Source organism: Pelobates fuscus, chromosome 7 (assembly GCF_036172605.1).
Source record: "Pelobates fuscus isolate aPelFus1 chromosome 7, aPelFus1.pri, whole genome shotgun sequence".
NCBI lineage: Eukaryota > Metazoa > Chordata > Amphibia > Anura > Pelobatidae > Pelobates > Pelobates fuscus.
The window spans coordinates 79,523,896-79,549,640 of record NC_086323.1 but is presented as its reverse complement, the minus strand read 5'-3'; the positions used below and the strand labels follow the sequence as shown (position 1 = coordinate 79,549,640).

At 40.2% G+C, this 25,745-nt stretch overlaps 1 protein-coding gene across 1 annotated transcript in view; it reads right to left on the bottom strand.

Moving 5' to 3' along the window:
- The window catches only part of CLCC1 (chloride channel CLIC like 1), a 153,999-nt gene that overhangs the window by 7,937 nt on the left and 120,317 nt on the right, over positions 1-25,745 (bottom strand). The window contains exons 8-9 of the mRNA XM_063428068.1: positions 4,617-4,763; positions 3,341-3,487 (exon numbers count right to left, since the gene is read on the bottom strand). Of these exons, the coding sequence (XP_063284138.1) occupies positions 3,341-3,487; positions 4,617-4,763 (294 nt within the window). The remainder of the gene's footprint in view (positions 1-3,340; positions 3,488-4,616; positions 4,764-25,745) is intronic.

Here is a 25,745-nt window from a genome sequence, read left to right as displayed (position 1 = left end):
TTGCAGGATGCGCACCAGGGGTTTCGAGCTTTTGGTAGCTCCAAAGAGAAAATTATTCGGGTCTATCAAATTAGATTGCCAGTCTCATCACTCACCTCTTACAACCCCATGGGCATCACTGCGAAGGCTGGCGGATACACACAGTGGGCACTCTCAGAGCACTCTAACAATTCAGAGCATTCTCTTGACTGGGAACAGGGAGCAAACAAGCAAAAATGGGGGGTAGATAGGTGCCAACTTGGCTTCCAGAGGAGACAAAAGGGTAGTGGAAGTTCCCAACAGTGGTAAAAAAAAGTCCAGGAGAACGTTTCCAAAAGAGGACATACAGTAGATGAACCCAGAACCTTTAGGGTTCACCCATCTCATACCATTCTCTCAGCATTAGGGTAAAAGGGTCGTCCAGCATTTTCAGTCCCAAGGACTGAAAAAACTTCTGTGGGTCCCCAGTGGGTAGCAGAACATGTAAGCTGCCATTCTGAAAAGCAAGTAATTTAAATGGGTGGCCCCAGGCGAATGGAATATTGTGGGAACGCAGTGGTTAACAGACCAGTCGCCACAACCTCCTCTATAGTAGGATGGTGGGAGAAAGGAAAATTTGCATGGGTTTCCCCATTAACGCGGCCTTAGAGGCTCGACACTTGCGTTTGACTATGTCCTTTGTGCTATAATACAGAAATCAAACAAAAATGACAGCTTCAAAGTTTGGACCTCTGGGTTCACCCGGGAAACGTTAAAATAATGTATTTATTTTTTATGTAGCTTATTGGATTTTTTTTTCTCCAAAAATATAAAACATTTTACCACCCTGTTGTGTGATAAAATCCAAGGAAATGAGCAGTTTGAGACAGTCAAATCATCTGCTTTTGCACTAAAAACCATTCCACAGCTGAATTCTTTCAGATCTCCTTGTGCAGGAGCAGCACCCTCATCACACAGCACCTGGACACTTCTCTCATGATACACAGGAATGCCCCAAATGCCTTCCCTCGGGTACAGGGACACATGGACGCCATACGAGCTCAGCCAAGAGTCACGGTCGAGGGGAAAATCGATGTGTCGGGTGCGGGGCTCAGGTTGGTTGCTAGCTCCGACTCCCACGTTGACCTGGTGTTGGGGGTATCCACCACGTAGCATGTTGCAACATTCACTATAATTAGAATTATGCGCAGGTATAATTAATGCTAACCCGCCTCATAACAAATACCTCACCTATGAGATGGGAAATATACATGGGCGTTTTCTACAACAACTTCATATATTGGGATATGTATGTAATGGCGAATGTAACTCCAGACATACTCCTTCTATGTGCATTGGTTACAAGCCACGACTATAACAATTGGTGTAATTTGGTATATAAGGTTACCCACGTTTATCTATGATACCCTGCTGACACTAGACTAGCGGACGGATGGGTCTAGTTACCCTGTTGATAAGTGTAATCCCTATCGCGCACAATATGTTACTGACAGCTTAGTTATAACATACTTTTGCTCTGTTTATATTATCTTACTTACATACCTAGACCTGCGTGTCTTACTTTGTTACTATTGATGAATATGCATACTCCTCAATAAACAGATTTAAAAAAAAAATAAAAAAAAAATTCTTTCAGATCACAGTACATTTAGATTTTTGGTTTTAAATAGCAAACAAACTGCTTGATGTTTTTGCCGCATGATGGACTATTATTATTATCGCAATTTATATAGCGCCAGCAGATTCTGTAGCGCTATATCTACTAGATCTTTTAATCAGCAGGTGTATCCAATAAAGTGTATTTTATACATGCACAGGTACATTCACTAATGTGTGACTTTTTTTTTTCTTCATTATTTTTACTCCATTTTATATTATCCAGATTAAATGGTTTTATACTAATTTGAATTCCTGACATATATAGGAAATCTGCTTGCACCAACACAACTATCTACACTAACCATGTACACCTATTGGGTCACATAGGTTGGTGGAGATAGTTGGTGTTCTCCTGACGAAAACTTTGCATCACTTTTATTATTTATTTATTATTTTAAATTAGGAAAGGGAAAAGAAAATATTTGTTTCCAAAACTCACTGAGTCTAGGGGCAATGTTGAAATAGCACCATCTACACTATCAATTGGTTCCAGAATTTTTGGTTCCTGAAGAAACTGCTCATGAATTGGATTTATTTTAGGAAGGCCCCGAAATGAAAATTCTGGATCGAAAACGAAAATTCAGGATGCCCTTGGCCGAAAACCGAAACTGAAAATGACTTTTTTCCTCAGTCAGGGGGCCTGACTGTCATGGCGATAGGCCACATTTTACAAGAGCTCCAGCCAAAACTCTGCCTAAACTTCACCAACCAGCTTTTCTAGCCCTCAAACTGGAGCTAACAGCATAATCTTACACCCTCGAATCAACAGGCCTGGAAACGACTCCCACAATCATTTGCTGCTGTGTGGCCTATGTTTTTTACTGCCATTCTTTGGGCCTAGCAAGTGCTGTGGAAGGGAGAGACGGATGATCTCCCAGCAAGGCCCAGGCAGGACTCCACTACAACTGACGATGGCACACTGCAACCCCCCTCTTTGGACCGGTGGGGCTGATCCCGGTCCCAACCATATAGGCTCCCCAGACCTGTTTGGGCCCTCTGGTAGTGCTGCAATCATCGACTACACCAACACAGGTGCAACCAAGAGCTATAATGGCACTGCAGATGTCGACAATTTTGCCAGAGGCACCTTTAGGATGGCGGACGCCTTGGGTACCTTTAATCTTGTAAGAGAGACATCCACTATTCTCCAATGCCTGGAAACCCTCTTTTACACCTTCTGGATGAAGCTGCAGGAGAAGCAGACCCTACCAGTGATCATAGAGGCTCCCTATAAGCTGTCCTGCCGCACCACCCTTTAGCTTGCATTAAAGGCCCAATATGCCTGAGCCGCCGCGGCGGCCTTCAAGAAAATGAGCATGCTATCAAACTTCGCAGCAACATGTCTCCAGACGAATGAGGGAAGTGTGGGGAGATGGAGAGATGGGAGAAAAGCAACTGCAGACCGAAGATCTAATGATGTCACCTTCAGCTCAGTGTCTGTAGCTCCATGCTATGTAGGACTGCAAATTCCCTAGAACAAGGATAGGCTGACCGCCATAATGTAGAATGCAACCTAACAACTATTGGGTCACATAGGTTGGTGGAGCTGCCTTAAGAAATGTCCCACTGACTAAAACATCGTCTAATTTTTAGGTGCAAGAAAACTACTACAAAGACTTTCTATATAATACATAAAAAGTAATATATAAATATTTTTTTAAATTAGGAAAGGGAAAAGGAAATATTGATCCTTAAAACTCACAGAGTCTGGAGGCAATTGCTCTTGGGCTGTTGGTGGAGGATTGGGCAACTGGTGCTCCACAGCATGCCTTCTTCCTTGGTCAGGACCAGATAGATAACGTACCATGTTATTTTGTCCTACTGAAGAGCCGATCCCGTAACAAAAAGCCTGTAAAGTATAATAATAATTCAATACAGATGGTTACATAATTAAAGTATTTTATACAGAACCAATAGTGTTAAAGTACATATTACTAAATTTTAAAAGTACAGCCTATTTTACAACAGTAAACAATAGTGAAACAAAAGGTTTACTCAGTTAACATGACTGAACTTAAGAACAAAGATCTGAGAATGAGTATGGGGAATGGCTCTTAGAAAGACTGGTAGGTTATTGTGGTTTAACCTTAAATCGTGTGAAAGCAGTGGAGTCCTGCTGCACTGTACCAATAGAATAATTCTCATAGAGAAGCATTGTCGATCACTTTAAGCAAGAGTTTAAAAATAAGGAAGAGCTCCCTCTTATCAGTCTTCCAGCCAGGAGGATGCAACTTAGGTCTCCCCTGAAACCAGCACTTTATAAATGAAGGACACTCTTAATACTAATAAGTTCCTTATTATCAGTTACATCACTCACTACAGAGTCCCAAACTGCCTCTGGAAGCAACATCAGCACAAGAGCTGTGCATTGGGAGCTTCGTGAAATGGTTTTCCATGGCTGAGCAGATGTACGCAAGCCTCACAGCAAGAGGCGCAATGCTAAGCATCATCTGGAGTAGAGCAGAGGAAAGGTCATCTCTGGAGTGATGTGTCACACCTTGCTTTCTGGCAATCTGGTGGAAGAATCTGGTTGTGGAACATGCCAGGAGGATGCCTCCTACCAGATCGCATAGTGCCTACTGTAAAGTTTAGTGGAGGAGCCATAATGGTCTGAGGCTGTTTGGTATAGAAACACATTTTAGACAACTGTGTGCTCCAACTATGGCCTCGATTTAATATTGTTGAACACGTTTTCCAAGTGATCTAATATATATTTATTTGGAGAGAAAAAAAATGGAAAATGTACCTAACAATATTAAATCCGGCCTTTGTGGTAACAGCATGTAGAAGGCACCTTCTTGTTCCAGCATAGCTGTGTCCCTGTGCAGAAAGCAAGGTCCATAAAGACATGGTTGGACAAGTTTGATGTGGGTCCTGCACAGAGCCCTATATAAGCGTGGACATCTATATCAACATACTTTTGGCCATATAATATATGTGTACACACATATCCATATAATATACTTATTAAAACTTACCAATAGAGCAATTGTCAGGCAAATAAAGACTGGAATTTGCAAATGGCTTGGGATTTCTGAAAGCAAAGAACTAATGAACTCCCCAATTCCTTTCACGAAGTGCTTTAAGGGTTCAGTTACAAAGTTTGTAAATGTTATTGCTAGTGCCTGAAAGAGATGAAATCAAGTCAATATCAGTATAAATTATGTCATACTGCTCAACATGGATGAGGTAGAAAGTAACAGCAAATGTATATATTACAATATGCACATGAACATGATCTCGTCCAAAAAATTATGATCAGCTTCAAGCAGTGGCAGTTACAGGAGGGCATAAGCTCTTCAACCCATTTGTGGAAGCAGGAAGCCTTATCTGACACATACAAGGAACTAGAGCTGACATATAAGTAGTGTTACAGGATGACAGTATGTATATTAAAAATGCTAAATAATTTCACAAGTTAAATTAAAGAGCAATCAAAGGGCACAATTAAAAAGAAACACAGCAAAGCTGCTGTGCATGAAATACAGAGATGAAGACTTTCAGGGTTATTCAATAAAGTTGCAATTCAAAGTAAATTAAACATTTAATGGGTAACTCCAACCACCATGACCACTTTTGCTTTTTGAAGCCCGTTCTGGGCTGCCTAATGAAAATTCTGTGCATAAATTAGTCTGTTTTCGGCATGCACTGAACACTCAGAAAATGGTCCAATCAAATGCTTCTCTAAAAGAAGCCTTTGATTGGGCCTCGGTGTGGCTCCCGTGACTTCTGATGGGTGTGCGCAAAGCAGCCCCGGGAACTTTGTCCACTGCTGGGTTAACCCCTTAAGGACCAAACTTCTGGAATAAAAGGGAATCATGACATGTCAGACATGTCATGTGTCCTTAAGGGGTTAAGGTGAGTTAAACTTTATTTTAAAAAAACACTGTTTGAGTGTTTTTTAGAGGAGGACATATAGAATAATACCAATAGCATTATTCCATTATCTATCAAAAATGATTGGAGAGAGGGGTGGAGCTAACTGCCGAGACGACCGGATGCATGGAGTAGGAGCTCCGGTTCCAGTCAGACTCTAAAGTGACAAAAATGACGATACTGACCAGCAATCAGGCCCGCTACTGACACCGCACGTCAAAACAAAATGAAAATTACGAACCCGATCCGTCACTACTCAAGATGGCGGTGAGCCTATGGTGCCGTCTCCCAACTCAGAAGGTCCACCAGACAGTGACACCCAATCTGACCAGTATTTTGACACCCCTGTCAAAGAAAAAAGGATGCATGGCATGCTCCAAGATCTGCAAGCTACAATTCAAAAAAGCTTGAAGCAAATGACAAGTGAGCTTAAGAAGGAAATATCAGACCTGGGTGATAGAACAACTCACTTGGAATCACGCACAGATTTATGTTTAGCAGCCTGATGTGATATATTATATCATGCATAAGGCTTAATAAGCACCGTACAACCCGACCTAACTTCTGTCCACCCCCTGGTTTGGCAGGCCCCCAGGGCGTTAGAAAGCTACAAGTTCTATGATAAGTTCAAGGAGTCGACAACTCTTGGCCCTTACAGTTCGGTCCACTCCCTCAGTTGAGTACACTGCGAGCTTGCACATAATGCACGGATTAGCACCTCAACTAAATTTTTAGCCCCTACTCGCTGCGGCAACATGTATATACTTTTTTTCCCCCCTCGCTGTGTGTGCCCGCCTCCCTCCTACGGCAACGCTCCTAGTCCAAACTTTGTATGCAAACACTATATATAGAGATATTTCTATATATATATAGTGTTTGCACACAAACACTTTAAATAAATATTGTTAAACACACATACACACTCTATTTATACTTCTTTCTATCTCTTTCCATCTATCCATTCATATCTCTTTCTATCTATTTATTTCTATTTATCTATCTCTATCTATTTAACTCTCTCCCTCCCACTTACCCAAACTTAGCCACCCACACTCAGCCACCCGCCCACCCACACTCAGCCACTAACCCACACTCAGAATCACTCACTCACCCACACTCACTCAGCCTCAGTCACCCACCCACACTCACACTCAGTCAGTCACTCACTCTCAGTCACCCACACTTAGTGACCCACACTCAGTCACCCGCCCACCCACACTCAGCCATCCGCCCACACTCAAAATCACTCACTCACTAACCCACACTCAGCCACTAACCCACACTCAAAATCACTCAGTCACCTGCCCACACTCACAATCACTCACTCACCCGCCAACCCACACTCAGTGACTTGCCAACCCACACTCAGCCATCCGCCCACACTCACAATCACTCACTCGCCAACCCACACTCAGCCATCCGCCCACCCACACTCAGAATCACTCACTCACCCACACTCAGCCACCCGCCCACAATCACTCACCCACCAACCCACACTCAGTCACCCGCCCACCAACACTCAGCCATCCGCCCACCCACACTCAGCCATCCGCCCACCCACACTCAGCCATCCACCCACACTCACAATCACTCACCCACCAACCCACACTTAGTCACCCGCCCACCCACACTCAGCCATCCGCCCACACTCACAATCACTCACTCACCCACAACCCACACTCAGTCACCCGCCCACCCACACTCAGCCATCCGCCCACCCACACAATCACTCACTCACCCACCAACCCACACTCAGCCATCCGCCCACCCACACTCAGAATCACTGTCACCCGCCCACACTAACAATCACTCACCCACACTCAGTACCCGCCCACCCACACTCAGCCATCTGCTCACCCACACTCAGCCATCCACCCACACTCACAATCACTCACCCACCAACTCACAATCACTCACTCACCAACCCACACTCAGTCACCCGCCCACCCACACTCAGTCACCCGCCCACCCACACTCAGTCAACCGCCCACCCACACTCAGTCACCCGCCCACCCACACTCAGCCATCCGCCCACACTCACAATCACTCACTCACCAGCCAACACTTAGAATCACTCACCCACACTCAGCCATCCACCCACACTCACAATCACTCACCCACCAACTCACAATCACTCACTCGCAATCACTCACTCATCTGCCCACCCACACTCAGCCATCCGCCCACCCACACAATCACTCACTCACCCACCAACCCACACTCAGCCATCCGCCCACCCACACTCAGAATCACTGTCACCCGCCCACACTCACAATCACTCACTCACCCACACTCAGTACCCGCCCACCCACACTCAGCCATCTGCTCACCCGCACTCAGCCATCCGCCCACACTCACAATCACTCACCCACCAACCCACACAATCACTCACTCACCAACCCACACTCAGACCCCAAACCCACTCAGAATGACTCACCCACACTCAGTCACCCACCACCCGCCCACAATCACTCACTCACCAACCCACACTCAGTCACCCACACTCTCACTCAGTCACCCACTCAGTCACCCACTCAGTCACCCACCCACACTCACTCACCCACACTCACTCACCCACACTCACTCACCCACACTCACCCACCCACACTCACCCACCCACACTCACCTACCCACACTCACCTACCCACACTCACCTACCCACACTCAGTCATTCACCCACTCACACTCAGTCACCCACACTCACTAAATAAGTTTACTTATAGTTTGAATCCTCCCCTCCTGCTCGGTCTCCGGTCTTCATCCTGTCAGCTCCAGCCGACTCTGTTTGCTGGTTTCCCACAATCCCGCGGTACTGACAGTCTGACAGCCTGCAGACAGGGTGCTCGTGCATAGTGCTGCCCTCTGTCTGCTGACAGCAGATCTGAGTGGATGGAGGCGTTTCATGCCTCCATGCAGTCGGAAGTCCCTCTGGTGGCAGTCTGAGTCACTGCAACTGGAGGTGTTCCTAGCTTTGAATGTAAACACTGTATTTTCTCAGAAAACATTAATTCTCATTAAGCTGAAGTTGTTCACGTGACTATAGTGTCCCTTTAACGTTAAGGTCCCGAATAGCCCGCACAAAAGGAGACTTGCGTCACAAGAGATCCAGCAGTCTCAGGCGGCTATAATATGCTTGCAAGAAACTCACTTCTGCATCCGCAGCAACCCCCCGCAATATCAAACACTACGCCCAAGCTTTTTACGCCCTATTCCGAACTAAATCTAAAGGGTTCTCCATATATTTCCATAAAGATTGGTTGTTTATACCGGAAGCCCAACATATAGACAAGGAAGGCAGACTCATTATCTTGGTTGGTGCACTAAATGGTCTACAGGTCACGATAGCATCCCTGTATGCCCCTAACGACACACAAAGGTCGTATTTGGGTGCAGCCTTTAAGAAACTTGACAAAAAAGGCCATACTATACTGTGTGGCGACTTTAACTATATTTTAGACCCAAGACTGGACATTCTGAGAACGAACCACAAACTGCCAAAACAGTCGGCCGTATCACTTAGCACACACCTGGCAAATTTGCTGCATGTACACGACCTGTATTACACACGACACGATGAGGAATTTTACCTTTAACTACAGGCACACATGACATACTCGAGAATTGACCTATGCCTGGTAGACAAAAACACTTGTGTTAATGTGTCCGATATATCCATCGTACCGATCACATGGTTAGAACATGTGCCAATAACTGTGACTCTACAAATCCCATACCCAGCCCGACGTATAAACAAGTCACTGCTAAACTACTCAGACAATCTCATTCATCTCAAAGCCCAACTAACCATCTACTACGAGACACACGCTAATTGCCCCACTTCCCTGCCAACGCAATGGAAGGCACATAAAGTGGTCATGCGCGGTGTGTTAATACAAATAGGGTCCTTGAAGAAAAAGCGACAAAACGAGACCCAGTCACGGCTCCTCCAACAAATCTCATCTCTGGAAACCAGACACAAAGCTAACCCGACCAGGCAAACACACACAATTGGAAAAGTTAAAGGCAGACTTACACTCTTTAGCCCTGCACACCACTGAGAAACACATTAGGTCTACTATGCCCGCTTTATGGCAATAAAGCAGGCAGGCTGCTAGCCAGGAAATTAAAAAAAATATCTCCAGACTAAGATTCCGTACATCTCCTCGACCAAGGGGGATAAGTTATACAATCCACAAGATATAGTTGAAGAACTAGCGAAATATTATGCAAATCTTTACCAACAGGACAGAGATTCTAACACACATCACACATCAACCCACCATGGGAGACATTCAAAGCTTTTTAACCCAGATCAGGCTCCAGTGTATCTCCCCGGAACAGAGAAGCTATCTTGAGGCTCCATGGAAGAAGAGGTCACACAAGCAATTAGATACCTGCCCAGACACAAAGCGCCAGGCCCTGATGAGCTCTCTAAATACTATTACATCAAACTGGACACTGTATTAACACCACACCTCACTAAACACTACCATTTCAAATCCACGGCCAGATTCCTCTGGAAATGTTGGAGGTGTGTGTGTCGTGACGTTGCCCAAACTAAAGACACCCCCGACAATTTGTACAAACCTGAGACCAAATTCTCTGCTTAACACCGATGTTAAGCTATATGCCAAACTCCAAGCCAATCGCATAAAAACTCTATTTACCACATTAATTTCAGACGAATAAGCCGGGTTTGTCCCAGGGAGGGAAGTAGGCGATAATACTAAGCACTTTATTAATCTAGTCAAATGGGCTAACCAAACCTCTCATCCAGGGATACTAATGGCGTTAGATGCTGAAAAGGCGTTTGACTGTTTAAACTGGACATACATGACACAAACGCTATCCACAATGGGTTTCCAACAGCAGTTCCTGAAGAGCATTCTGGCCTTGTACCAACAACTGGCAGCTATAGTATTTAACACAGGTGTCCTCTCCTCACACTTTCAGATACATAATGGCATGCGCCATGGGTGTCCTAACTAACACAAAAATACCCCTTTGACTGGCGCAAGAAATCGCTTTCATATTTAGTGATCAAACTGAACAAATCCCTGGACCAAATTACACAAGAAAACCACATCCCTGTGCTACACAAGATTAGATCTCACATGACACAATGTACCGACATGAAGGTGTCGTGGATAGGCTGCATTAGTTCAATAAAGATGATGATACTTCCGTACATTCTATACTTTTTTTGCACGATATCTATTACACTACCGAACAAAATGATTAAACAATTTCAGTCTGCGACAAATGCACACATTTGGAGGAGGAAACCCCCACGAATAGCGAGTCGCACCCTAAGCCTCTCCTATTCCAAGGGGGGCTTGGGAGTGCCAGATATCAGCCCGTTTTTATTGACGCAGGGTGTGCGCCTTCTCAATAAACCTACTATGTCAAATGAACCATTGTGGCAGCCTCTCAAGAATACTTGTTTACCCCTGAGTAATATGGGACACAAGATATGTGCAAGCAAAGTCGCCATTACCTCTCACAGGCAAACCCTCATTAGCATGTTCTAAAACACTGCTTAATGCTTGGAGGATCTGGTCACAGAGAATGCTGGATCCCTACTCCCTACTCAGGTCAGCTCCCCTGGCTGCTCTGCCAGCGCTATCTTCATTTAGAGTCTTGGGTCAACAGAGGCATTGGCACTGTAATTAGCCTCTTTACTAATGATTAGCTTAAAACATTCCTCAATGTACAGGCTGATTTCTCCTTGCCGACATGAGACCTATTTCTCTATCTGAGATTTAAAAATATTTTGCAAATGAGCAAGATAAACACGCCTAACCCAACACATCCACCAACACTAAACTTAAAAAAGATGCTGGCTAGCAAGACACTTAAGCCTCTCTTCCTCTGCTACAACGCGTTATTATTTGAAAGGGCTCTAGACAAATTGTCACATATGCCACAATGGGAGCGGGACATGGGGATTGAGGTCACGTTACCCCAGTGGCAGACTCTTATGGCGCACACCAAGCAAGCCTCTAGCAGTCTCTCTTTGTGGGAGGCTTACTGCAAAATTACCATGATATGGTATTTGGTGCCTCATAGGTTGTCACGTATTTATAATACCAACTCTCCACAATGCCGGAGATGCAAAGCTGCAGAAGGGACAATGTAACATATGTTTTGGGAATGCACAGCTTTAACGCACTTCTGGAAACAAATCCAGACGACTGTCCATAGCATAACAGCCCTCACTGTCCCTCTACGACCTGAGCATTACATACTCCACATCATACCAGATGTGGTACTCATAGTACTAAATTTGTAGACTGTAGTGAAAGTAGGGTTGGTGCTCTCTATGGCAGAGATCACCAGCCGAATGGATGACATATGTTCATACGAACAAATGGCCTTTTGCATTAGGGGTAACGCTGCCATATATGCGCTAGTATGGCACAGCTGGCTGACAAGAACATAGGCCGCATTGTAGTTGGAGAGCCTGAGGATGAGTCAGGAGGGCTCAGCCTTCTGGGTGTGGCGGGAGGGTGAGATTACACGAATAACTGAATTTTAACTGAAGCAAACACCCTTTTCCCAATACATGTTTATTCAAATCTAATTCAAAAGATTGTAAGTGGGCCTTTACTCCCCCCCCCTTCTTATTTTCCGTAACCCTGTTAAACAAAAACCAGAAAGCAGCGACATGGATGCACTGACTATCTTAGCAATGTGAATATGTTACAATGAAAGCTATCAGAATGTGCAATGACATGACCTGTTTGTGCAATGTATCATTAATTAAATGTCTCACTACAACTGATGTCAAGATGTAAGAAACTGCAATTTTGTTTTCCAACAATGTTATGTCAATGCTGCTGATCTCAATCCAAAAAACACATATATGGGAGGGAAAAACTATTGGAGAAATAATTTAAGTTCAAAATAGCCAAGCTTGAAACATTCGTTACGTCACTAATGCTTTCAGTTTGGCTACTCTGGCCTTAAATTTAAATTCACTTTGAATTCTCACTTGTGAATAAACCAGAAACAGAAAGAAGCAGAAATGGAATGTTAGATTTTGTTTCTTTTTCCCGTTTTGACCTCCAATCCCAAACAGAGTTGTTAATTAAAGTGTGAATTATTAGAAATTAAAACTTAATTTCAAATTCTAGTAAAATATATCAAAACTGAAAACATGTGACTTGGAGCATTTTCCCCAGTTTAGCTTAACTTAAAATGCACATTGAATTCCTGATATTTAACAGTGTATAACCCTATCACCCTTATTAAAGTGTTATGCCAAGCACCATTACCACTTCAGTGATTTTAAGGTCATGGTGCATGGAGCCTGTATGTGCAGCATTTCGCTATGAAACGCTACACATAAAGAGTTTAACCCTCTGCTCCAAGAGGGGTAACTCCACCTCCGGCTACATCATTGGGGAACTCTTATCCAAGCAGTTCTGTGCATATTTGGCCTCTGAGGCCACACACGTAGCATATAGTAACACGAAAAAAGTGGGAACCATGTATGGCTCTCTTTTCCTCGTCCATTCAAGGAATTAAAGAGTAACAAAGGGGAAAATCTGTACTGCACCAACAAGTGACCGTACAGATTAAAGGGGTAGCAGAGCAAATATCATAAAAATACGACCTGTGTATAAAATGACACAACAATTTCCAGGTTATCTAGAATGTATAAAAAAATCACACAATGGTGAAGTATGTACAATAATGAGTGGTTCAGACCCGAAGGTAGAGAACTTACAAGATTATACTGGAGATCAGCGCCTGTCTCCCTTCCAAAGGGTATGTATACAAAACGGCGTTTCCTTCAGGATGGGTATGCGATGTGGTATAGCAGCATATGCAGAGACCTCCAATCCTCAAAGGCAAAAAGATATATAGAGCAGTATTGTAGTAAAAAAGAGAATTTATTAGTACAAAATGCACTTACATCAATAAAAGGTAAAAGCAGCTTGTCTCCACTAAACAAGTGGTACCCAGGAGAAAACGAAATCCCTCTGTGGTAAAATGAACAATAAAAAGCAAAGCCAAAAACATATAAAAAGTCTCTAGCTGGTATCCAACGCGTTTCGTCTTCTAGACTTCTTCAGGGATATGCAGTAGCGTTCCTATAGTCCTTTCTTTATATAGGGCTTCAAGGTCTTTCGTTTTGCCGCGAACCGGAGAACATACTTCCGGGTTTCGTGTTTGCCGGTTGTTGATTGGCCGGATGTGATGACGTGTTCCGGCCGTCTGTGTAAGGAAGAGCTATTTCCGCGTTCCACTGTGGAACGCTTGCCGTCCTATCATTTAGGACTGAAAACGCTTCCGCGTTCCACCGTGGAACGCACGGCAATTCCGGCAACCAAAAGGTTGCAGCGAAAAGCCGAACGCCCAGGGCGGAACTACGGAACACTGATGGAAACAGATAAAGACTGTATGGGCTCAAGCCCAACAAACAGGGGGGGGAACAAAAAATGAGGGGGACAAAGAATAAATAAAAACAGAAAAAATAAAAATAATAATAATAAAAATGGTAATAATAAAAATGGAAACAAGAACAAGAAAAAAACCATCAGTAAACCATACATAATAAATAAAAATACAAATATAAATATATAGGTTTCACAAATACACCCAAAACTAACACAATAAAATACAAAGAAAATACAGAATAATAGTCATACTAGATGCATAAAACCAAAATATACCCTAAAAAACTAAAAATGTCTCAAAAGAATCACTATATTATATAGACTACAAAAGCCCCCCTAAATCAATATCCTGGTTGAGGCCCATATTTAGGGTATTTAACGTGTAGATCCAGAAGGCTTCTTTCCTAGCTAGGTCATTAGTTTTACTTCCTCCTCTCCAATTTGTTGTGACCTGATCTATTCCAATGGCGACGAAGGTCGACCATTGAAACAAACTACAGGAGTTGCAATGATTAGGGACACTATGTTCCACCTTATGTGTCCTAATATTGTTAAAGTGTTCTCGAAGGCGAGTGTGCAAAGTTCTGATGGTCCTACCCACATACTGGGCACCACATCCACATTGTAAAAGATAAATTACGTATGTGGATGTGCAGTGTACAAATTTCTTTATATTATATGTTTGGTTAGTGTAAGATCCTGTAAAGGATATAGTCCTTCTTTTTTGGTGGGTGCATGTGGAACATGCCCCACATTTATGAAAGCCTGGCGTCTTTTGTGACTGAAGAAAATTCAATTTTGGACTTTTCAACAAATTTGGTAAAAGACTAGGTGCTAATTTATTTTTTAAATTGTCTGCTTTTCTGTATATGACTACAGGTTTTTCTGGTATCTTATCTCCTAAGATGTCGTCTTTTTTCAAGATGGCCCAATGTTTTTTGAGAACTTTTTCAATTTTTTTAGCCTGAGAGCTATACTTCGTAATGAAGGCAAACTCCCTATGGCCGTCAGTAGTTTGATTTTTACATCCTATGGTTTTATTCTTATTTTTATCTTTATCCATTAAAAATTCTGCACGTTCTCTATTTTTTATTTTTATAATATCTTTTTCTATTTGATCTGCATTATAACCTTTTTCAACATATCTGTTTTGTATTATTTTTGATTGTTCTTCAAACATCTGCACATTAGAACAATTTCTCCTCATTCTAGTTATTTGGCCCTTTGGGACATTATTGAGCCATATTGGATGGTGTAAACTGGTCTTTTTTATAGCGGTATTACAATCGGTCTTCTTAAAGAAAGTTTTAGTATGGAGAATCTCATTTTCTATGTATAGAGTTAGGTCCAAGAAATCTATGGTAGTAGTACTAATATTAAAAGTAAAGTTTAGGTTGTATTGATTTGAATTGATAGTATCAATAAAATTCTTCAAACCTTGTTCCTCTCCTTCCCAGATAATGAGCACGTCATCAATGTAGCGTCGCCATAGGACGAGGCTACCCCCCGGATGTGGTCCCAATTGGATGCATGAATCCTCCCAATGGGATACATATAAGTTCGCAAAACTGGGGGCAAACCTCGTCCCCATGGCGACGCCACACTGCTGTAAATAAAAATTCGAATCAAACCAAAAAAAGTTCTTGGTTAAAACAAAATGAATGCAGGACACCAAAAAATCAACTTGCTTAGAACTTAAAGTATGTTGTTGGATTAGAACGTCCCTGATAACCTCCAAACCCTTAATATGGGGGATATTGGAGTACAGGGAGGTAACATCCACCGTGGCTAGTATATAGGAAGATTTCCAGGTAAAAGATTGTAAAGTTTGGAGAATATGAGTGGTGTCTTTTATAAAGGAGGGACATAAAGAAACAAAAGGCTTAAGGAAAAAATCCACATATTCGGAAAGGTTACAAGATAATGAGTTGATCCCACTAATGATTGGCCGACCTGGAGGGGTCGTCAAACACTTGTGGATCTTAGGAAGGAAATAAAAAATCGCTATCTTACATGTTGGATTAAAGATATACTGAAATTCTTTGGGAGAAATAATCCCTTGGTCTAGACCTATTTGGAGTAAAGCTCTAAGATCCTCCAAAAAGGACTTGGTGGGGTTTTGTACAAGTTTTTTATAGGTGGATTCATCCTCTAGAATTCTGTAGGCTTCCTGCATATAGTATGTTCTGCTCATGATGACCGTCCCCCCCCTTTATCGGCCTCTTTTATGACTAAATTATGATTCTTTTTAAGGTGATTGAGAGCCTGTCTTTCTCTATTAGTTAAATTGTGTTTAGAGTCGCTATGTTTCCAATGGATTTTATCGAGGTCATTCTGAACTAAATCATTAAATACCTCCAAATACTTTCCTTTTTCATGCGATGGATAGAAATTGGACCTTCTTTTCAAAGATGAAAAAACATTGGGACAGTCCTCTAAGGGACATTCGGATATATCTGTGGTATCTATATGTGTAAGCGGAAAATTCTCATTTGTTTTAGTCAAATTGCGTTTTTCAAAAAAACGTTTTATTGTTAGCTTCTTTAGAAATTTTTGGTTGTCCAAAAAGAGGTCAAAAGGTTTTATCCCAGTAGTCGGAGCGAATTTTAAGCCTTTTTCTAATAATGTTAATTCCTGAGTGGTTAAATCTACGCCTGATATATTAAAGATTCCCGATGGATTTTTATTTAGGGTGAGTGTATGGTTACTGAGAGAAGTGAGTCGTCTAGATCCTCTAGTTCCATATGAGGGCGTTTCTTTTTTGGGGAGCTTAGTAATTGGAATCTGTTTTTTGTACTTGGAATGCTTCCTTTCTTTTGGTTTTGCCCCTTGTCTAAAAAAACTGGGGAGAGGTTTTTTGGAAGACTATGAACTTCACAATTTTTATCTGAGTTGCTCATTTTGTGTTTATTTCTATTTTTGTTATCTTCTCTAAAAGTGTTCCCCTTAGTATCTGAACTTTGATGTTTATAAGGTTCAGAGGTTAGTTGTGGAGCATTTTTTTGTACAAAAACCTTTTGTTCTCCTTTTTCTCTCCTATTTTTGGACCAATTTCTAATTTTTCCTTCTTTATAATCAATTTGATCTCTTCTAAATTTGCTTGCTTTAGTATTAGAGATTCTATCATCCACTGTTTTTATTTTATCTTTTAAGATTTTGTAATTGTCATCCACAACTCTAACATCTTTATGTGAAACTATCTCTTTTTCCAAAAGTTGAATTTCATTTTCTATGTTTTTTAATGATCTCTTTTGGAATTCAATCAAACTTTGGATATATCTTCTTGAACAATCATCACTGGCCTTAAACCATTCATCTGTTAATGTTTTGTCTTCCATGCCATACGCAGGAGTTTTTAAAATTCTAAGGCCTCTAGGGATGATATTAGATGCTAAATATTGTTCTAAGGATGTAATCTCCCACCATTTTTTTGTTTCTTTTTCTAATAGAGATTCTAGTTTTTCAAAATTTTTTGAAAGGGAGTTATCTGTTTGAACAATTTGTTGATGAAATAATAGATTGATTCTTTTGTTACGTTCTTGTCGCATTTCATGATAGACATTATTAGATGCCATATGGGAATACAGTAACAAGTGAGGAACAATAAACCAAGATATAAAAAAGAGAAATGTACTGTATTTTATCCCAAAAGAACCAAAGAGCAATGCTAAACACCCAAAAGTGTACCTCACATACACCCAAATAATAGTAACAAAGGGGAAAATCTGTACTGCACCAACAAGTGACCGTACAGATTAAAGGGGTAGCAGAGCAAATATCATAAAAATACGACCTGTGTATAAAATGACACAACAATTTCCAGGTTATCTAGAATGTATAAAAAAATCACACAATGGTGAAGTATGTACAATAATGAGTGGTTCAGACCCGAAGGTAGAGAACTTACAAGATTATACTGGAGATCAGCGCCTGTCTCCCTTCCAAAGGGTATGTATACAAAACGGCGTTTCCTTCAGGATGGGTATGCGATGTGGTCCAAAAATAGGAGAGAAAAAGGAGAACAAAAGGTTTTTGTACAAAAAAATGCTCCACAACTAACCTCTGAACCTTATAAACATCAAAGTTCAGATACTAAGGGGAACACTTTTAGAGAAGATAACAAAAATAGAAATAAACACAAAATGAGCAACTCAGATAAAAATTGTGAAGTTCATAGTCTTCCAAAAAACCTCTCCCCAGTTTTTTTAGACAAGGGGCAAAACCAAAAGAAAGAAAGCATTCCAAGTACAAAAAACAGATTCCAATTACTAAGCTCCCCAAAAAAGAAACGCCCTCATATGGAACTAGAGGATCTAGACGACTCACTTCTCTCAGTAACCATACACTCACCCTAAATAAAAATCCATCGGGAATCTTTAATATATCAGGCGTAGATTTAACCACTCAGGAATTAACATTATTAGAAAAAGGCTTAAAATTCGCTCCGACTACTGGGATAAAACCTTTTGACCTCTTTTTGGACAACCAAAAATTTCTAAAGAAGCTAACAATAAAACGTTTTTTTGAAAAACGCAATTTGACTAAAACAAATGAGAATTTTCCGCTTACACATATAGATACCACAGATATATCCGAATGTCCCTTAGAGGACTGTCCCAATGTTTTTTCATCTTTGAAAAGAAGGTCCAATTTCTATCCATCGCATGAAAAAGGAAAGTATTTGGAGGTATTTAATGATTTAGTTCAGAATGACCTCGATAAAATCCATTGGAAACATAGCGACTCTAAACACAATTTAACTAATAGAGAAAGACAGGCTCTCAATCACCTTAAAAAGAATCATAATTTAGTCATAAAAGAGGCCGATAAAGGGGGGGGGACGGTCATCATGAGCAGAACATACTATATGCAGGAAGCCTACAGAATTCTAGAGGATGAATCCACCTATAAAAAACTTGTACAAAACCCCACCAAGTCCTTTTTGGAGGATCTTAGAGCTTTACTCCAAATAGGTCTAGACCAAGGGATTATTTCTCCCAAAGAATTTCAGTATATCTTTAATCCAACATGTAAGATAGCGATTTTTTATTTCCTTCCTAAGATCCACAAGTGTTTGACGACCCCTCCAGGTCGGCCAATCATTAGTGGGATCAACTCATTATCTTGTAACCTTTCCGAATATGTGGATTTTTTCCTTAAGCCTTTTGTTTCTTTATGTCCCTCCTTTATAAAAGACACCACTCATATTCTCCAAACTTTACAATCTTTTACCTGGAAATCTTCCTATATACTAGCCACGGTGGATGTTACCTCCCTGTACTCCAATATCCCCCATATTAAGGGTTTGGAGGTTATCAGGGACGTTCTAATCCAACAACATACTTTAAGTTCTAAGCAAGTTGATTTTTTGGTGTCCTGCATTCATTTTGTTTTAACCCCTTAAGGACACATGACATGTGTGACATGTCATGATTCCCTTTTATTCCAGAAGTTTGGTACTTAAGGGGTTAACCAAGAACTTTTTTTGGTTTGATTCAAATTTTTATTTACAGCAGTGTGGCGTCGCCATGGGGACGAGGTTTGCCCCCAGTTTTGCGAACTTATATGTATCCCATTGGGAGGATTCATGCATCCAATTGGGACCACATCCGGGGGGTAGCCTCGTCCTATGGCGACGCTACATTGATGACGTGCTCATTATCTGGGAAGGAGAGGAACAAGGTTTGAAGAATTTTATTGATACTATCAATTCAAATCAATACAACCTAAACTTTACTTTTAATATTAGTACTACTACCATAGATTTCTTGGACCTAACTCTATACATAGAAAATGAGATTCTCCATACTAAAACTTTCTTTAAGAAGACCGATTGTAATACCGCTATAAAAAAGACCAGTTTACACCATCCAATATGGCTCAATAATGTCCCAAAGGGCCAAATAACTAGAATGAGGAGAAATTGTTCTAATGTGCAGATGTTTGAAGAACAATCAAAAATAATACAAAACAGATATGTTGAAAAAGGTTAAAATGCAGATCAAATAGAAAAAAATATTATAAAAATAAAAAATAGAGAACGTGCAGAATTTTTAATGGATAAAGATAAAAATAAGAATAAAACCATAGGATGTAAAAATCAAACTACTGACGGCCATAGGGAGTTTGCCTTCATTACGAAGTATAGCTCTCAGGCTAAAAAAATTGAAAAAGTTCTCAAAAAACATTGGGCCATCTTGAAAAAAGACGACATCTTAGGAGATAAGATACCAGAAAAACCTGTAGTCATATACAGAAAAGCAGACAATTTAAAAAATAAATTAGCACCTAGTCTTTTACCAAATTTGTTGAAAAGTCCAAAATTGAATTTTCTTCAGTCACAAAAGACGCCAGGCTTTCATAAATGTGGGGCATGTTCCACATGCACCCACCAAAAAAGAAGGACTATATCCTTTACAGGATCTTACACTAACCAAACATATAATATAAAGAAATTTGTACACTGCACATCCACATACGTAATTTATCTTTTACAATGTGGATGTGGTGCCCAGTATGTGGGTAGGACCATCAGAACTTTGCACACTCGCCTTCGAGAACACTTTAACAATATTAGGACACATAAGGTGGAACATAGTGTCCCTAATCATTGCAACTCCTGTAGTTTGTTTCAATGGTCGACCTTCGTCGCCATTGGAATAGATCAGGTCACAACAAATTGGAGAGGAGGAAGTAAAACTAATGACCTAGCTAGGAAAGAAGCCTTCTGGATCTACACGTTAAATACCCTAAATATGGGCCTCAACCAGGATATTGATTTAGGGGGGCTTTTGTAGTCTATATAATATAGTGATTCTTTTGAGACATTTTTAGTTTTTTAGGGTATATTTTGGTTTTATGCATCTAGTATGACTATTATTCTGTATTTTCTTTGTATTTTATTGTGTTAGTTTTGGGTGTATTTGTGAAACCTATATATTTATATTTGTATTTTTATTTATTATGTATGGTTTACTGATGGTTTTTTTCTTGTTCTTGTTTCCATTTTTATTATTACCATTTTTATTATTATTATTTTTATTTTTTCTGTTTTTATTTATTCTTTGTCCCCCTCATTTTTTGTTCCCCCCCTGTTTGTTGGGCTTGAGCCCATACAGTCTTTATCTGTTTCCATCAGTGTTCCGTAGTTCCGCCCTGGGCGTTCGGCTTTTCGCTGCAACCTTTTGGTTGCCGGAATTGCCGTGCGTTCCACGGTGGAACGCGGAAGCGTTTTCAGTCCTAAATGATAGGACGGCAAGCGTTCCACAGTGGAACGCGGAAATAGCTCTTCCTTACACAGACGGCCGGAACACGTCATCACGTCCGGCCAATCAACAACCGGCAAACACGAAACCCGGAAGTATGTTCTCCGGTTCGCGGCAAAACGAAAGACCTTGAAGCCCTATATAAAGAAAGGACTATAGGAACGCTACTGCATATCCCTGAAGAAGTCTAGAAGACGAAACGCGTTGGATACCAGCTAGAGACTTTTTATATGTTTTTGGCTTTGCTTTTTATTGTTCATTTTACCACAGAGGGATTTCGTTTTCTCCTGGGTACCACTTGTTTAGTGGAGACAAGCTGCTTTTACCTTTTATTGATGTAAGTGCATTTTGTACTAATAAATTCTCTTTTTTACTACAATACTGCTCTATATATCTTTTTGCCTTTGAGGATTGGAGGTCTCTGCATATGCTGCTATACCACATCGCATACCCATCCTGAAGGAAACGCCGTTTTGTATACATACCCTTTGGAAGGGAGACAGGCGCTGATCTCCAGTATAATCTTGTAAGTTCTCTACCTTCGGGTCTGAACCACTCATTATTGTACATACTTCACCATTGTGTGATTTTTTTATACATTCTAGATAACCTGGAAATTGTTGTGTCATTTTATACACAGGTCGTATTTTTATGATATTTGCTCTGCTACCCCTTTAATCTGTACGGTCACTTGTTGGTGCAGTACAGATTTTCCCCTTTGTTACTATTATTTGGGTGTATGTGAGGTACACTTTTGGGTGTTTAGCATTGCTCTTTGGTTCTTTTGGGATAAAATACAGTACATTTCTCTTTTTTATATCTTGGTTTATTGTTCCTCACTTGTTACTGTATTCCCATATGGCATCTAATAATGTCTATCATGAAATGCGACAAGAACGTAACAAAAGAATCAATCTATTATTTCATCAACAAATTGTTCAAACAGATAACTCCCTTTCAAAAAATTTTGAAAAACTAGAATCTCTATTAGAAAAAGAAACAAAAAAATGGTGGGAGATTACATCCTTAGAACAATATTTAGCATCTAATATCATCCCTAGAGGCCTTAGAATTTTAAAAACTCCTGCGTATGGCATGGAAGACAAAACATTAACAGATGAATGGTTTAAGGCCAGTGATGATTGTTCAAGAAGATATATCCAAAGTTTGATTGAATTCCAAAAGAGATCATTAAAAAACATAGAAAATGAAATTCAACTTTTGGAAAAAGAGATAGTTTCACATAAAGATGTTAGAGTTGTGGATGACAATTACAAAATCTTAAAAGATAAAATAAAAACAGTGGATGATAGAATCTCTAATACTAAAGCAAGCAAATTTAGAAGAGATCAAATTGATTATAAAGAAGAAAAAATTAGAAATTGGTCCAAAAATAGGAGAGAAAAAGGAGAACAAAAGGTTTTTGTACAAAAAAATGCTCCACAACTAACCTCTGAACCTTATAAACATCAAAGTTCAGATACTAAGGGGAACACTTTTAGAGAAGATAACAAAAATAGAAATAAACACAAAATGAGCAACTCAGATAAAAATTGTGAAGTTCATAGTCTTCCAAAAAACCTCTCCCCAGTTTTTTTAGACAAGGGGCAAAACCAAAAGAAAGGAAGCATTCCAAGTACAAAAAACAGATTCCAATTACTAAGCTCCCCAAAAAAGAAACGCCCTCATATGGAACTAGAGGATCTAGACGACTCACTTCTCTCAGTAACCATACACTCACCCTAAATAAAAATCCATCGGGAATCTTTAATATATCAGGCGTAGATTTAACCACTCAGGAATTAACATTATTAGAAAAAGGCTTAAAATTCGCTCCGACTACTGGGATAAAACCTTTTGACCTCTTTTTGGACAACCAAAAATTTCTAAAGAAGCTAACAATAAAACGTTTTTTTGAAAAACGCAATTTGACTAAAACAAATGAGAATTTTCCGCTTACACATATAGATACCACAGATATATCCGAATGTCCCTTAGAGGACTGTCCCAATGTTTTTTCATCTTTGAAAAGAAGGTCCAATTTCTATCCATCGCATGAAAAAGGAAAGTATTTGGAGGTATTTAATGATTTAGTTCAGAATGACCTCGATAAAATCCATTGGAAACATAGCGACTCTAAACACAATTTAACTAATAGAGAAAGACAGGCTCTCAATCACCTTAAAAAGAATCATAATTTAGTCATAAAAGAGGCCGATAAAGGGGGGGGGGACGGTCATCATGAGCAGAACATACTATATGCAGGAAGCCTACAGAATTCTAGAGGATGAATCCACCTATAAAAAACTTGTACAAAACCCCACCAAGTCCTTTTTGGAGGATCTTAGAGCTTTACTCCAAATAGGTCTAGACCAAGGGATTATTTCTCCCAAAGAATTTCAGTATATCTTTAATCCAACATGTAAGATAGCGATTTTTTATTTCCTTCCTAAGATCCACAAGTGTTTGACGACCCCTCCAGGTCGGCCAATCATTAGTGGGATCAACTCATTATCTTGTAACCTTTCCGAATATGTGGATTTTTTCCTTAAGCCTTTTGTTTCTTTATGTCCCTCCTTTATAAAAGACACCACTCATATTCTCCAAACTTTACAATCTTTTACCTGGAAATCTTCCTATATACTAGCCACGGTGGATGTTACCTCCCTGTACTCCAATATCCCCCATATTAAGGGTTTGGAGGTTATCAGGGACGTTCTAATCCAACAACATACTTTAAGTTCTAAGCAAGTTGATTTTTTGGTGTCCTGCATTCATTTTGTTTTAACCAAGAACTTTTTTTGGTTTGATTCAAATTTTTATTTACAGCAGTGTGGCGTCGCCATGGGGACGAGGTTTGCCCCCAGTTTTGCGAACTTATATGTATCCCATTGGGAGGATTCATGCATCCAATTGGGACCACATCCGGGGGGTAGCCTCGTCCTATGGCGACGCTACATTGATGACGTGCTCATTATCTGGGAAGGAGAGGAACAAGGTTTGAAGAATTTTATTGATACTATCAATTCAAATCAATACAACCTAAACTTTACTTTTAATATTAGTACTACTACCATAGATTTCTTGGACCTAACTCTATACATAGAAAATGAGATTCTCCATACTAAAACTTTCTTTAAGAAGACCGATTGTAATACCGCTATAAAAAAGACCAGTTTACACCATCCAATATGGCTCAATAATGTCCCAAAGGGCCAAATAACTAGAATGAGGAGAAATTGTTCTAATGTGCAGATGTTTGAAGAACAATCAAAAATAATACAAAACAGATATGTTGAAAAAGGTTATAATGCAGATCAAATAGTAAAAGATATTATAAAAAAAAAAAATAGAGAACGTGCAGAATTTTTAATGGATAAAGATAAAAATAAGAATAAAACCATAGGATGTAAAAATCAAACTACTGACGGCCATAGGGAGTTTGCCTTCATTACGAAGTATAGCTCTCAGGCTAAAAAAATTGAAAAAGTTCTCAAAAAACATTGGGCCATCTTGAAAAAAGACGACATCTTAGGAGATAAGATACCAGAAAAACCTGTAGTCATATACAGAAAAGCAGACAATTTAAAAAATAAATTAGCACCTAGTCTTTTACCAAATTTGTTGAAAAGTCCAAAGTTGAATTTTCTTCAGTCACAAAAGACGCCAGGCTTTCATAAATGTGGGGCATGTTCCACATGCACCCACCAAAAAAGAAGGACTATATCCTTTACAGGATCTTACACTAACCAAACATATAATATAAAGAAATTTGTACACTGCACATCCACATACGTAATTTATCTTTTACAATGTGGATGTGGTGCCCAGTATGTGGGTAGGACCATCAGAACTTTGCACACTCGCCTTCGAGAACACTTTAACAATATTAGGACACATAAGGTGGAACATAGTGTCCCTAATCATTGCAACTCCTGTAGTTTGTTTCAATGGTCGACCTTCGTCGCCATTGGAATAGATCAGGTCACAACAAATTGGAGAGGAGGAAGTAAAACTAATGACCTAGCTAGGAAAGAAGCCTTCTGGATCTACACGTTAAATACCCTAAATATGGGCCTCAACCAGGATATTGATTTAGGGGGGCTTTTGTAGTCTATATAATATAGTGATTCTTTTGAGACATTTTTAGTTTTTTAGGGTATATTTTGGTTTTATGCATCTAGTATGACTATTATTCTGTATTTTCTTTGTATTTTATTGTGTTAGTTTTGGGTGTATTTGTGAAACCTATATATTTATATTTGTATTTTTATTTATTATGTATGGTTTACTGATGGTTTTTTTCTTGTTCTTGTTTCCATTTTTATTATTACCATTTTTATTACTATTATTTTTATTTTTTCTGTTTTTATTTATTCTTTGTCCCCCTCATTTTTTGTTCCCCCCCCTGTTTGTTGGGCTTGAGCCCATACAGTCTTTATCTGTTTCCATCAGTGTTCCGTAGTTCCGCCCTGGGCGCTCGGCTTTTCGCTGCAACCTTTTGGTTGCCGGAATTGCCGTGCGTTCCACGGTGGAACGCGGAAGCGTTTTCAGTCCTAAA